The sequence below is a fragment of the Anomaloglossus baeobatrachus genome, chromosome 3, assembly GCF_048569485.1.
Source record: "Anomaloglossus baeobatrachus isolate aAnoBae1 chromosome 3, aAnoBae1.hap1, whole genome shotgun sequence".
NCBI classification, from domain to species: Eukaryota; Metazoa; Chordata; class Amphibia; order Anura; family Aromobatidae; genus Anomaloglossus; species Anomaloglossus baeobatrachus.
The window spans coordinates 27,150,156-27,164,257 of record NC_134355.1 but is presented as its reverse complement, the minus strand read 5'-3'; the positions used below and the strand labels follow the sequence as shown (position 1 = coordinate 27,164,257).

At 44.2% G+C, this 14,102-nt stretch overlaps 1 protein-coding gene across 1 annotated transcript in view; it reads right to left on the bottom strand.

Moving 5' to 3' along the window:
- The window catches only part of DNAH14 (dynein axonemal heavy chain 14), a 291,138-nt gene that overhangs the window by 239,143 nt on the left and 37,893 nt on the right, over positions 1 to 14,102 (bottom strand). Inside the window, exons 12-16 of the mRNA XM_075341429.1 lie at positions 9,891 to 9,972; positions 8,559 to 8,736; positions 6,579 to 6,627; positions 5,029 to 5,126; positions 892 to 1,055 (exon numbers count right to left, since the gene is read on the bottom strand). Of these exons, the coding sequence (XP_075197544.1) occupies positions 892 to 1,055; positions 5,029 to 5,126; positions 6,579 to 6,627; positions 8,559 to 8,736; positions 9,891 to 9,972 (571 nt within the window). The remainder of the gene's footprint in view (positions 1 to 891; positions 1,056 to 5,028; positions 5,127 to 6,578; positions 6,628 to 8,558; positions 8,737 to 9,890; positions 9,973 to 14,102) is intronic.

The following is a 14,102-nucleotide window of genomic DNA, read 5'->3' as shown; positions in this document are numbered from 1 at the left end:
TTCATAGCTACACTGCTCAGTACTGCTGTATAATGTCCTCCATGCTGCTGCTTCATCTTTTCTCAGTGCTGGATTCATAGCTACACTGCTCAGTACTGCTGTATAATGTCCTCGATGCTGCTGCTTCATCTTTTCTCAGTGCTGGATTCACAGTTACACTGCTCAGTACTGCTGTATAATGTCCTCCATGCTGCTGCTCCATCTTTTCTCAGTGCTGGATTCCCAGCTACACTGCTCAGTACTGCTGTATAATGTCCTCCATGCTGCTGCTTCATCTTTTCTCAGTGCTGGATTCATAGCTACACTGCTCAGTACTGCTGTATAATGTCCTCCATGCTGCTGCTCCATCTTTTCTCAGTGCTGGATTGCCAGCTACAGTACTCAGTACTGCTGTATAATGCCCTCCATGCTGCTGCTCCATCTTTTCTCAGTGCTGGATTCCCAGCTACACTGCTCAGTACTGCTGTATAATGTCCTCCATGCTGCCGCTTCATCTTTTCTCAGTGCTGGATTCACAGCTACAATGCTCAGTACTGCTGTATAATGTCCTCCATGCTGCTGCCTGTGAACATGTGCTACGTAGTGTCAGGAGAGAATAAATCTCTCATGTTTGTGTGTGCTGTGTATGGGAGACATCATGGCAGCTACTCCCACTAGCTAAAAAAAAAAGAAAAATAGAGACACAGTCTGTACCCTGTGATTGCACACAATTCACATGAATATAATCTATCCATGTGCAGTAGAAATAAGCATTACCAGATACTGTCATGAAACGTAACAAATATCATGACTGGATAACACCATTCCCCACCCTTAAGCATATCACATTTGTGGGAAGTGCGGTATGTTTGGAGGGGTGCACTACTGGGGGGGGGGGTGAGGGGCACATACCCATCGTTGATAATCTGAATCTGTTCCAAGAAGGAGCTCACAGTTCGGCCAGGTTTTCTTTTGGCTCCTCTTTGGAGCTTCATCATAAAACGTTTTCTTCTCACAATGTCTCGGAAGGAAGAATATGGAAAAACTGGGATCCTCACCAAGAGGAGAGAGTTTACCTGCGACACGGTGAAGAAAAGATATCAGTACATATTGCTTCTTTAGGTCTAGTGTCATCCTATTCTCCACCAAAGTCATCTCCATCACTTCAAAAGAGGTCAACCTGCTACAATATAACAAGACTCCACCAGAAGACTCCATGTTGTGTTCAGCCAAAACCAGAGGTGCACACACCCAACCATACAGGATCGGGAGTGGACACCAGCTGAAGATGATATGAAAACGCCTTCTGAAGGCAGGGTTTAGGCCTTCCTATCGCTACCAAGATTCATTCATGTTTTTGACAAACATCAGTGATACAAGAGCAATCACTGGCATAAGGAGACCCCGGCGCCCACTTCAGGAGCTGCCACGTACCGTACCGCACCACTGTGCCCCGGCCAACCCAACCCTCAGCTACTTGTTAATGTACCATCACAGATAGACACTGACAGAGACAGACACAACAAGAGACAGACACACAGAGACACACAGAGACAGAAAGATACAGAGACAGACAGAGACAGACAAAGACAGACAGAGACAGGCAAAGACAGACACACACAGAGACAAAGACAGTCAGAGACACAGATAGACACAGACAGACAGAGACACAGACAGACAGAAAGAAACACAGACAGACAGATACACAGAGACAGACACAAAGACAGAGACAGACACAGACCGACAGCGACAGACAAAGACAGACAGACAGAAACAGACCGAGACAGACGCAGACAGAGACGGACAGACAGAGACAAACAGAGACAGACACAGACAAAGATGGACAGACAGGGACAGACAGAGACAGACCGAGACAGACCAAGACAGACCAAGACAGACCGAGACAGACCGAGACAGACAGAGGCAGACAGAGGCAGACAGAGATAGACACAGACAGAGACAGACAAAGACGGACAGACAGAGCCAAATAGAGACAGACCGAGACAGACCGACAAAGACGGACAGACAGAGACAGACACACACTGAAAGACAGACACAGACACACACTGACAGACAGAGACAGACAGACAGACAAAGATGGACAGACAGAGGCAGATAGAGGCAGACAAAGACAGAGACAGAGACACACAGAAACACACACAGATACACAGACAAAGAGACACAGATACACAGACACACAGAGAGATAAAAACACAGAGAAAGAGAGAGAGGCAGACTGAGATAGAGAGGGAGACAGACAGTCAGAGGGGAGAGTGGGAGAGAGGGAGAGAGGGGAGAGTGGGAGAGAGGGAGAGAGGGAGACAGAGAGACAGAGAGATGCTTAGGCTGCTTTCACACATCCGGTTTTTGCAGTGCGAATCAATCCGACTCAAAAACCTATGCAACGGATGCGGCGAAAAAAACAGATCCGTTGCATACGTTTTTCCATGTGGCCCGTCCGTTTTTTCACGGATGCGGCTTGATACTGAGCGTGTGCAGTGCTAAAAAACGCATCCGGCGTCTATATGCTTGCATTGTAAATCGCGCCGCATCGCGCCGGATTCAGCGCGATGCGTTTTTTTCGCCGCACAAAAAAAACGTGCAAGGCAACGTTCCATCCGGCAGCCACATGGGCTAAATATGCCGCATACGGCAAAAACCGGACGCAACGCAAGGCCATGCGGCACAATACGGCGCTAATGCAAGTCTATGCGGGAAAAAACGCAACCGGCGGCAAAAAAAACGGTTGCGTTTTTTCTGCAGAGCGCCGTATTGTGCTCAGCAAAAACCGGATGTGTGAAAGCAGCCTTAGTTACTATCCCAGGCAACCATGGGTACTACAGCTAGTAAATAAATAAAAAACAAAATCAGTAAAACGGGACAAATAGACGTGTTTTGAGGCCACAATTGTAAAGATCTTAAAATTAAAAATGCTGATCAGGAAAACATCAGTGATACAAGAGCAATCAGTGGCATAAAGAGACCCCGGCGCCCACTACACGAGCTGCCACGTACCGCACCGCTGTGCCCCGGCCAACCCAGCCCTCAGCTACTTGTTAATGCACCATCACAGATACAGATGACAGAGCTGTGTGACTCACAGATTTCACTACCAGATGGGATCCACTGTCAGATGACTGCGCGCAAACACAAACAAATACATTCTGCCCCGAGAATAAAGGAGACAATCTGTATTTAGTCCTGGATACACAATGATGAGTGAAAGGAAGAAACTCAATTCATGCTCATAATAAACATAATTCCTATTAACAATAAAAACTGTACAACAGGGAATAACTGGTCTATAGGAGCAGAATATATATTCCTATATATAGAAATAGTATTATAGTGGTTATAGTCTTGTACACAGGAGCAGTATTATAATAGTTATATTCTTATACATAGGGGCAGTATTATAGTAGTTATATTCTTGTACATAGGGGGAAGTATTATAGTAGTTATATTCTTGTACATGGGGCAGTATTATAGTAGTTATATTCTTATACATAGGGGGCAGTATTATAGTAGTTATATTCTTGTATATAGGGAGCAGTATTATAGTAGTTATATTCTTGTACATAGGGGCAGTATTATAGTAGTTATATTCTTGTACATAGGGGGCAGTATTATAGTAGTTGTATTCTTGTACATAGGGGCAGTATTATAGTAGTTATATTCTTGTACATAGGGGCAGTATTATAGTAGTTATATTCTTGTACATAGGGGCAGTATTATAGTAGTTATATTCTTGTACATAGGGGCAGTATTATAGTAGTTATATTCTTGTACATAGGGGGCAGTATTATAGTAGTTGTATTCTTGTACATAGGGGCAGTATTATAGTAGTTATATTCTTGTACATAGGGGCAGTATTATAGTAGTTATATTCTTGTACATAGGAGCAGTATTATAGTAGCTATATTCTTGTACATAGGGGCAGTATTATAGTAGTTATATTCTTATATATAGGGAGCAGTATTATAGTAGTTATATTCTTGTACACAGGGGGCAGTATTATAGTAGTTATATTCTTGTACATAGGAGCAGTATTATAGTAGTTATATTCTTGTACATAGGAGCAGTATTATAGTAGTTATATTCTTGTACATAGGAGCAGTATTATAGTAGTTATATTCTTGTACATAGGGAGCAGTATTATAGTAGTTATATTCTTGTACATAGGAGCAGTATTATAGTAGATATATTCTTGTACATAGGGGGAAGTATTATAGTAGTTATATTCTTGTACATAGGAGCAGTATTATAGTAGTTATATTCTTGTACATAGGGGGCAGTATTATAGTAGTTATATTCTTGTACATAGGAGCAGTATTATAGTAGTTATATTCTTGTACATAGGAGCAGTATTATAGTAGTTATATTCTTGTACATAGGGGGCAGTATTATAGTAGTTATATTCTTGTACATAGGGGCAGTATTATAGTAGTTATATTCTTGTACATAGGGGCAGTATTATAGTAGTTATATTCTTGTACATAGGGGCAGTATTATAGTAGTTATATTCTTGTACATAGGGGCAGTATTATAGTAGTTATATTCTTGTACATAGGGGCAGTATTATAGTAGTTATATTCTTGTACATAGGGGCAGTATTATAGTAGTTATATTCTTGTACATAGGGGGCAGTATTATAGTAGTTATATTCTTGTACATAGGAGCAGTATTATAGTAGTTATATTCTTGTACATAGGGAGCAGTATTATAGTAGTTATATTCTTGTACATAGGGGCAGTATTATAGTAGTTATATTCTTGTACATAGGGGGCAGTATTATAGTAGTTATATTCTTGTACATAGGAGCAGTATTATAGTAGTTATATTCTTGTACATAGGGGCAATATTATAGTAGTTATATTCTTGTACATAGGAGCAGTATTATAGTAGTTATATTCTTGTACATAGGAGCAGTATTATAGTAGTTATATTCTTGTACATAGGAGCAGTATTATAGTGGTTATATTCTTGTACATAGGAGCAGTATTATAGTAGTTATATTCTTGTATATAGGGGACACTACTAGTAACCTACCTATAGTCTGCTCGAATCTATCCATAATCCCCTGCATATTCGTTTCAAATTCAGTGTTAGTTGGGAAGATGAGGACACTCTTAGAAGTAGCTGAACACCTGCAATGAAAAAAATCAAATTATTAAAATAGACACACAGGGTGGTCCAAAAGTAGGTGGATAGTTTGTGTAATAGGGTTATCAAACATGGTGTAAAGTGAAACTGACTCAGTTGCCCTTAGCAACCAATCAGATTCCACCTTTCATTTTCCAAAGAGTCTGTAAAGAATGAAAAGTGGAATCTGATTGGTTGCTAAGGGCGACTGAGTCAGTTTCACTTTACACCATGTTTGATAATCCTATTACACATACTGTCCACCTACGTTTGGACCACCCTGTGTGTTGGGCAGGGGCATTCCTAAACTCAAACACCTCAGGCATTGTGTTACTGTTGGTGGCTGAGCATGAATTTGGGGGCACTGTATACACCAAAAGCAAATATAATTCTCCTAATACAATGTCCGTCAACACCTGGAAAACTAGTAAAAAAAACCATCCAAATCACATGTAGCTGATGCTCAGGCACATATACACTACAGACCAAAAGTTTGGACACACCTTCTCATCTCTAGAACAGCTGTTAAGAGGAGACTTTCTGCAGCAGGCCTTCATGGTAAAATAGCTGCTAGGAAACCACTGCTAAGGACAGGCAACAAGCAGAAGAGACTTGTTTGGGCTAAAGAACACAAGGAATGGACATTAGACCAGTGGAAATCTGTGCTTTGGTCTGATGAGTCCAAATTTGAGATCTTTGGATCCAACCACCGTGTCTTTGTAGAAAAGGTGAACGGATGGACTCTACATGGCTGGTTCCCACCGTGAAGCATGGAGGAGGAGGTGTGATGGTGTGGGGGGGCTTTGCTGGTGACACTGTTGGGGATTTATTAAACATTGAAGGCATACAGAACCAGCATGGCTACCACAGCATCTTGCAGCGGCGTGCTTTTCCATCCGGTTTGCGTTTAGTTGGACCATCATTTATTTTTCAACAGGACAATGACCCCAAACACACCTCCAGGCTGTGTAAGGGCTATTTGACTAAGAAGGAGAGTGATGGGGTGCTACGCAGATGACCTGGCCTCCACAGTCACCAGACCTGAACCCAATCAAGATGGTTTGGGGTGAGCTGGACCGCAGAGTGAAGGCAAAAGGGCCAACAAGTGCTAAGCATCTCTGGGAACTCCTTCAAGACTGTTGGAAGACCATTTCCGGTGACTACCTCTCATTAACCATCTCATCAAGAGAATGCCAAGAGTGTGCAAAGCAGTAATCAAAGCAAAAGGTGGCTACTTTGAAGGACCTAGAATATAAGACATATTTTCAGTTGTTTCACACTTTAAGTATTTCATTCCACATGTTTTAATTCATAGTTTTGATGCCTTCAATGTGAATATACAATTTTCAGAGTCCTGAAAATAAAGAAAATTCTTTGAATGAGAAGGTGTGTCCAAACTTTTGATCTGTACTGTACATCTCTCTCCCCGCTGGAGAGCTGCCCTTCACTCGGCTTACCTCCTTGGATAATCGTCATCTTTGCCATCACTGACCCATTCTTCAGAATCTGGAATATAAAAGACAATTATAAACAATGGATCTCTAAATCCAGTGCCTAAATCAACATCGACATTGGAAATACTGTGATACATGACGTCCCACATATTCATTCAGGCCAGACACTTCTACTTAATAGGATTTCTCAGGGCAGCAATACAACAGAAGGCGAACAAGAAAAAAGTAGAATGAAAGGCACTCTCCAGGATGATAGTGTCAAAAAACCTTTTATTCCATCATTTGGGGAAAAGTGAAGGCATGGGGGAGGGGGGTACACGAGGTACGTCGGACGACGGCCGTTTCGCGTCTCTATACGACGCTTCTGCGGACCCGACGGCCATTTCGCGTCTCTGTATGACGCTTCTACGGACCCGACGGCCATTTCGCGTCTCTGTACGACGCTTCTGCGGACCCGCAGAAGCGTCATACAGAGACGCGAAACGGTCGTCGTCCGACGTGCCTCATGTACCCCCCTCCCCCATGCCTTCACTTTTCACCAAATGACGGAATAAAAGGTTTTTTTGACACTATCATCCCGGTGAGTGCCTTTCATTCTACTTTTTTCTTGTTCAGCAAGTGTTTTTCCTGTGAAATGAGCACTATTTCCTCTCTCAGTTGTCAGTACTCAATCTAATGGACGGATTTGGTGTATATTGATTCATATGGCAGGCCATTAACTGAGTGTGGATAGTGCCCAGTATTAGCTTCTCCCAATCATACAACAGAAGGCCCTGACACTAGGGAAAGTAGAGCGGGGTCACCTCCTATCATTCACCTGATGATGATACCTACACTCCCTAATGTCCCTAGATGGGTCCTTCCCCTGTGCACCTTCACGTGCCTAGGTCCTCGCTGGCCCTGAACTCACCCTGAATAGTGAAGGTCAGCAAGCCACTAGTCACACCACTGCAATAAGACAACACGAGGTAGGTAAGACAAACAGGTGGGGAAAAGACACAACAAATAACACTCCACAGCTTCTCCAGCAGGAACCTCTCAGCTGCAACAGAAGCGACACCTCAGCTTCTCCAGAGACAGGCTCCTTCAAAGTTGACAGGAAAGGTATGAGCTATAGCAGGCATAGGAGACAGTGAGGAGCCGATACTTATAGTAGAAGGGAGTGACTGCAGCTGAGGTTACAACTACTTGTTAGATCACTGCAGGATAGACATGAACCTTAACCCCTTCAGTACCAGATGGAATTAAATATGGTACGACTTAGGGTAAACAACGAGCTGACACTAAAGCGGATCTGTGATCAATAATACACTGTGACATTTTGATCCCAGATCACCCAGAGATCACATCAGGCTATGACACATATATGACCCAAAAAAATAATAAAACTTGTTTTGTTTCTATATTTGAGACAGCCCCCTGCCATATAACAAGCCTACATTGACGAGAATAGTCTTCCTATGGCATCCTGCAGGTTCATCTTGGCTCAAATGTTCTTTGTCTAAGCCTAAATGTTCTAGTCCTCCTGTAGGTTGTCCTCTATCACTGAGGACATTAATGGCTGTGTGCTGAATGTTCTGCCATGCTAAATGCAATCGTTCATGGAAATCATCAAGATCCGCAGCTGGCAGCTCCTTTTGATATTGCCAACCGTTGATGTTGTAGATGTGCTCGATGGGAGACAAGTCTGGAGAGGTTGCAGCCATGGGTTTGGAGGAGCCCGGTCAATCGCTATGTCAGCAGTCAGTGACTGACCAGCGGGAGCCCTTCAAGCTACCTCCTACCTGGTGGAATTCCCAGGGCCTCTTCTGATTTGCTGGCTCGGCATGACATCATGAGAGCATCACTGTGCGACAGTGACGTCATACCGGGCCTAGAGATCAGAAGAGGTGGCAGGTAGGAGGCAATGACTTTTTAAGGGGTTGAACACAAGACCCTTTATTCAAGGTGTGGGATCTGCTCCCTCCTCAACACTATACTTACCAGAATCATCCAGATGTCCTTCTTCAAAAGTGACCTTCTTGTTGCCTCGTGAAGACGCTGACTCCCGGGAGGTGAGTTGCTTTTTGTCTTCCATCATGGAGGGCAGCACCAGGTTAACTTCAAACACTGGCGCCGCCTCTTGTTTTCCTCGTATGTTATTTCTAATTTCACTCAGCGCCTGAAATCAAGACGATAATTACCATCCTCACAAATAGCGGCATTCATATTCATACCGCTATGAGATGTATAATAAGTGCCACCAAAGGGTAATTCCATCCGATACATAAGAATGCAGGATACTGATATAATCAGACTCTGTGCATAAAGATCCAGCACATTCCTCCTTTCCCTTTCATGATTGAGTGTAATGCTTCTTATCTCCTGTGGGTGGTGCTGTAGGAAGACTGAACACCTGCCATTAGGTGTCTAGATCAGTGCTGACAGCGACTGAATGGCCTATTGTCAAACTACACGAACAAGTAAGGAACTTCCAAGGAGGCAACGATTTAAAGAAAGTGTCCACTTTGCACAATCACTTATGGTTAAAATGGTAATGTAATGTATGTACACAGTGCCTACACCAGCAGAATAGTGAGTGCAGCTCTGGAGTATTATACAGGAGGTAACTCAGGATCAGTAATGTAATGTATGTACACAGTGCCTGCACCAGCAGAATAGTGACTGCAGCTCTGGAGTATAATACTGGATATAACTCAGGATCAGTAATGTAATGTATGTACACAATGACTGCACCAGCACAATAGTGAGTGCAGCTCTGGAGGACAATACAGGAGGTAACTCAGGATCAGTAATGTAATGTATGTACACAGTAACTGCACCAGCAGAATAGTGAGTGCAGCTCTGGAGTATAATACAGGAGGTAACTCAGGATCAGTAATGTAATGTATGTACACAGTGACTGCACCAGCAGAATAGTGAGTGCAGCTCTGAAGTATAAGACTGGATATAACTCAGGATCAGTAATGTAATGTATGTACATAGTGACTGCTCCAGCAGAATAGTGAGTGCAGCTCTGGAGTATAATACAGCATGTAACTCAGGATCAGTAATGTAATGTATGTACATAGTGACTGCACCTGCAGAATAGTGAGTGCAGCTCTGGAGTATAATACAGCATGTAACTCAGGATCAGTAATGTAATGTATGTACATAGTGACTGCTCCAGCAGAATAGTGAGTGCAGCTCTGGAGAATAATACAGGAGGTAACTCAGGATCAGTACAGGATAAATAAGACAATATATGATTAGTTCTGTTTGTAAACTAAAAAATATGCTAATATCTTTATATAGACCTTAACCTGTGCAACTTACTTTAGCAATATTTATAGAGGAATTGGCCGTTTGTTGGACTTCATAAGATATTTCTGAGTTAACATTTTTGTCCTCGCTGCCTCTAAAATAAATGATTGTTAAAATAAATTAGATATCAATTGCAATTTTTACAAATAAATTGATGCAATTTGCAACCATCTGTGACTATGGATAGAGTCAGAACAAAACGTCCATATGCAATATGAATGAGACTTGTCCTCTGATATCCAATGTGTTCTGCTAATTAATATCTTAATATATCGTTAAATCCAATAGATCTGCCATTCCTAACACACAGCTCCAGGTTTTCTGCACAGACAAAAAAAATAACATTTATTGTTCCTCAGTCACCACTAGAGGGAGCCACTGCATACGGAGCTCCCCCTGGTGGTAGTGGCTGGAACAGAATGTTACCATTAAAATGACTTTTCTGAGAATTTGGCCTGAATAAGAAAAAAATTGAAAAAAAACAAACAAAGTAACAAAAGAAATCCAATTATGTTCCAGATGCAGTCACTCCTAGCACTGACATCACTGGCACTCCATGTGACTGCTGCACCCAATCACTAGTCTCAATGGTACACCACTTAACAAGGTGATTGGCTGCAGCAAGCCCATGGGGAGTTGAAAATGTTTTGGTTGCAACACAGATTGATGACTGACTGTAACGCCCATGTCAGCGTCCTTGCGCTGCACTGTCCCCCCTCCCCTGGCGGGGACGCCATCCCTCTCACCTTCCTAGCCGCCCTTTCCCTGGTCCATACTGCTGTATCCCAGAGCTTGCACACACCACACAGGCCTCCTGGGACTGCCTGGAGGGTTCGCGGACAAGCCCCTTTTCTTAAAGAGTAAGTGCGCTCTGACCCGAAAGTGCCTCTCAGGTCAGCTGTGAAGCTTAAGGTATTTAAGGCACCTTTCCCTTAAGGGAGGTGCCTGGGCAATGAGTTTTCAGAGTGTTGAGATTTTGGCAATGGAGCCAAACGGCAAAGCTGTGGACACCGTGTAGTGGCTGCTGTCGGTATTGCAGCTAATCTGTTATAGAAGTCAATGTGAACTGAGCTGCACTACCGAGAACATCCACAACTGATTCAGCACACTTAAGGGGGCTTTACACGGTAGCGATATCGCTAGCAATTTCTAGCGATGGCGACCGTGTAAGTACCCGCCCCTGTCGCGCATGCGATTGTTTGTGATCACTGCCGTAGCGAACATTATCGCTACGCAGCATCACACATACTTACCTGGTCGGCGGCGGCGCTGTGACTGCCGAACAATCCCTCCTTCAAGGGGTAGGGACGTTCGGCATCACAGCGACGTCACCGCAACGTCACTAAGCGGCCGGCCAATCAAAGCGGAGGGGCGGAGATGAGCAGGACGTAACATCCCGCCCACCTCCTTCCTTCCTCATTGGGGCCGGCGGCAGGTAAGGAGACGTTCCTCGCTCTTGCGGTGTCACACACAGCGATGTGTGCTGCCGCATGAGCGATGAACCACAACGCTAAACAACCCTTACCGATTTTTGACTTTGGGACGACCTCTCCATGGTGAACGATTTTCACCATTTTTGAGGTCGCCTAAGGTCGCTGGTAAGTATCACACGCTGCGATATCGTTAATGACGCCGAATGTGCGTCACTAACAACTTGACCCCGGAGACCAAACATTAACGATATCGTAGCGTGTAAAGCCCCCTTTAGGCTATGTGCCCACGGGACCAAGTACCTGCAGACTTTGCCGAGGAAAACCTGTGGATTTATCTGGATTTTCTAGATAAATCCGCAGGTTTTAACAAGTACAGACACTCCCCATGTTATCCTATGGGACATGGGGAGTGCTGTGTCCATGCTGCGGTATGTGCGGCTGCGGAATATGCTGTAGATGTCCTGCAGCCGCACGTAACTGCATGTCAATTATTCATGCGGAAATACCTGCGGAATTCCCGGCCCTCCATTATGGAGATAGAGGCCGGGACTTCCACAGATAAGTCGCACGAATATCCGCATTTTTACCGCAGATATTTCGCTGGAATCCCGCAGCAATAAATAGCTGCGGATTCCGGGGATCAGCGGCGGGAAACCTGCGGACATATCCACAGGTGCGATCTCCCATTGGCACATAGCCTTAGGGGTACTTTGCACACTACGACATCGCAAGCCGATGGTAGCGATGCCGAGCGCGATAGTCCCCCGCCCCCGTCGCAGCTGCGATATCTTGTGATAACTGCCGTAGAGAACATTATCGCTACAGCAGCTTCACATGCACTTACCTGCCCTGCGACGTCGCTCCAGCCGGCGAACCGCCTCCTTCCTAAGGGGGTGGGTCGTGCGGCGTCACAGCGATGTCACACAGCAGGCGGCCAATAGAAGAGGAGGGGCGGAGATGAGCGGGACGTAAACATCCCTCTCACCTCCTTCCTACCGCATAGCCGGCGTGAGCCGCAGGACGCAGGTAAGGTGATGTTCCTCGCTCCTGCGGCTTCACACACAGCGATATATGCTGCCGTAGGAGCAAGGAACAACATCGTAACATCGGTCCTTCCGAAATTATGGAAATGACCGACGCTACACTGATCATACGATTGACGCTGTTGCGCTCGTTAATCGTATCCAAAACGATTTACACACTACGATGTCGACAGCGACGCCGGATGTGCGTCACTTTCGATTTGACCCCCACCGACATCGCAGCTGCGATGTCGTAATGTGCAAAGTACCCCTTAAGGTTAAGGCACCTTCCCCTTAAGGGAGATACCAATGAAAAAACCAGAGTATATAGCGAAAATTTTTTTAAAAAAACAGAATTATTTTATTAGAAGTATTTTTTTTAAAAAGACATTTTATAAGAGGAATATAAGAAAAAAGGGGGGATTTTTGCCACAGAACAATCCCTCCAAGAACCACTTGAATTCACATATGTGTATATCTCAGTAAGCCACAAAATATTCACAAAAAATTGTAGTTTCTCAATACATATAACATGCTAAAAGCAGGAAAACAAAAACCCCTAAGAGAGAATTTTTGCACATCCACAATGGAATACATTTTTGTACAGTACCAAAGAAGGGAATATGAAAACCAAGCAGTGGTTTGTAAACCAGTAGATAGTGCTAGCACTTTCCCATAAAGAATATATAATATCAACAAGCATATAGAAAAATATATATTGCCAATATGGCTTTTCCAGACAAAAGCATTTTTATTATTAAGATGGAATTCATAAAATCACTTGCCCATATAAGAAAAATAAGAATGCCTATAAGGGAGGTGTACACAAGAGGGCAGTGAAATCCCAATACAACAATATATAGCTATTTGTCTTAGAAAAAATAGTGCTTGCTTAAATATGGAAGGAAAAAATGCCAGTCACAAAAGACAAGGAGAAAGTCCAAATACCAGATACACATGCAGTCAGGAAAGGTACTAATACCAGACTGCCGAATACCAACGGAAAGTGGATGGAGGGATGATTACCCTGACGGCCGTTTCGCCTAGGGCTTCTTCGTGAGGGTGGTGAAGGGTGTACAAGGTCGGAGTTTTATATCACTCACCTAAGTGGTAAACTCGGCGCTCATGACCGCGATTCCGGACCGGAAACACATGCTGCGGCGTCCGACGTCACTTCCGCCCGCTCTGAACAGAGGGGAGGGAAGCAAGTTACAGGACGCGTAGGCATGGTAACGGTGACGTGAATCGCGGGCAGAGCGCGCACCACAGGAAAAACAGTGTGCAGCATGAATCGCCGCCCCACTCCCGAAGGGGAGAGAAGCAGGGAAAGAGGCAACACAGTGTTAATATATGTAACATTGAATAATTAGAAAATTGAGGACCGTGTATAGACCATACATGAGGAGACAAATTACAAAACCATATAATGCAATTACAATACATATAAACAAGATGCACGCGTGTGCATACACAATTAATAATAAAAAGTGAATATGTGCAAGTAATCAACAGATGTGAAGGTGAGATGACCAGTGTTACATATATTAACACTGTGTTGCCTCTTTCCCTGCTTCTCTCCCCTTCGTGAGTGGGGCGGCGATTCATGCTGCACACTGTTTTTCCTGTGGTGCGCGCTCTGCCCGCGATTCACGTCACCGTTACCATGCCTACGCGTCCTGTAACTTGCTTCCCTCCCCTCTGTTCAGAGCGGGCGGAAGTGACGTCGGACGCCGCAGCATGTGTTTCCGGTCCGGAATCGCGGTCATGAG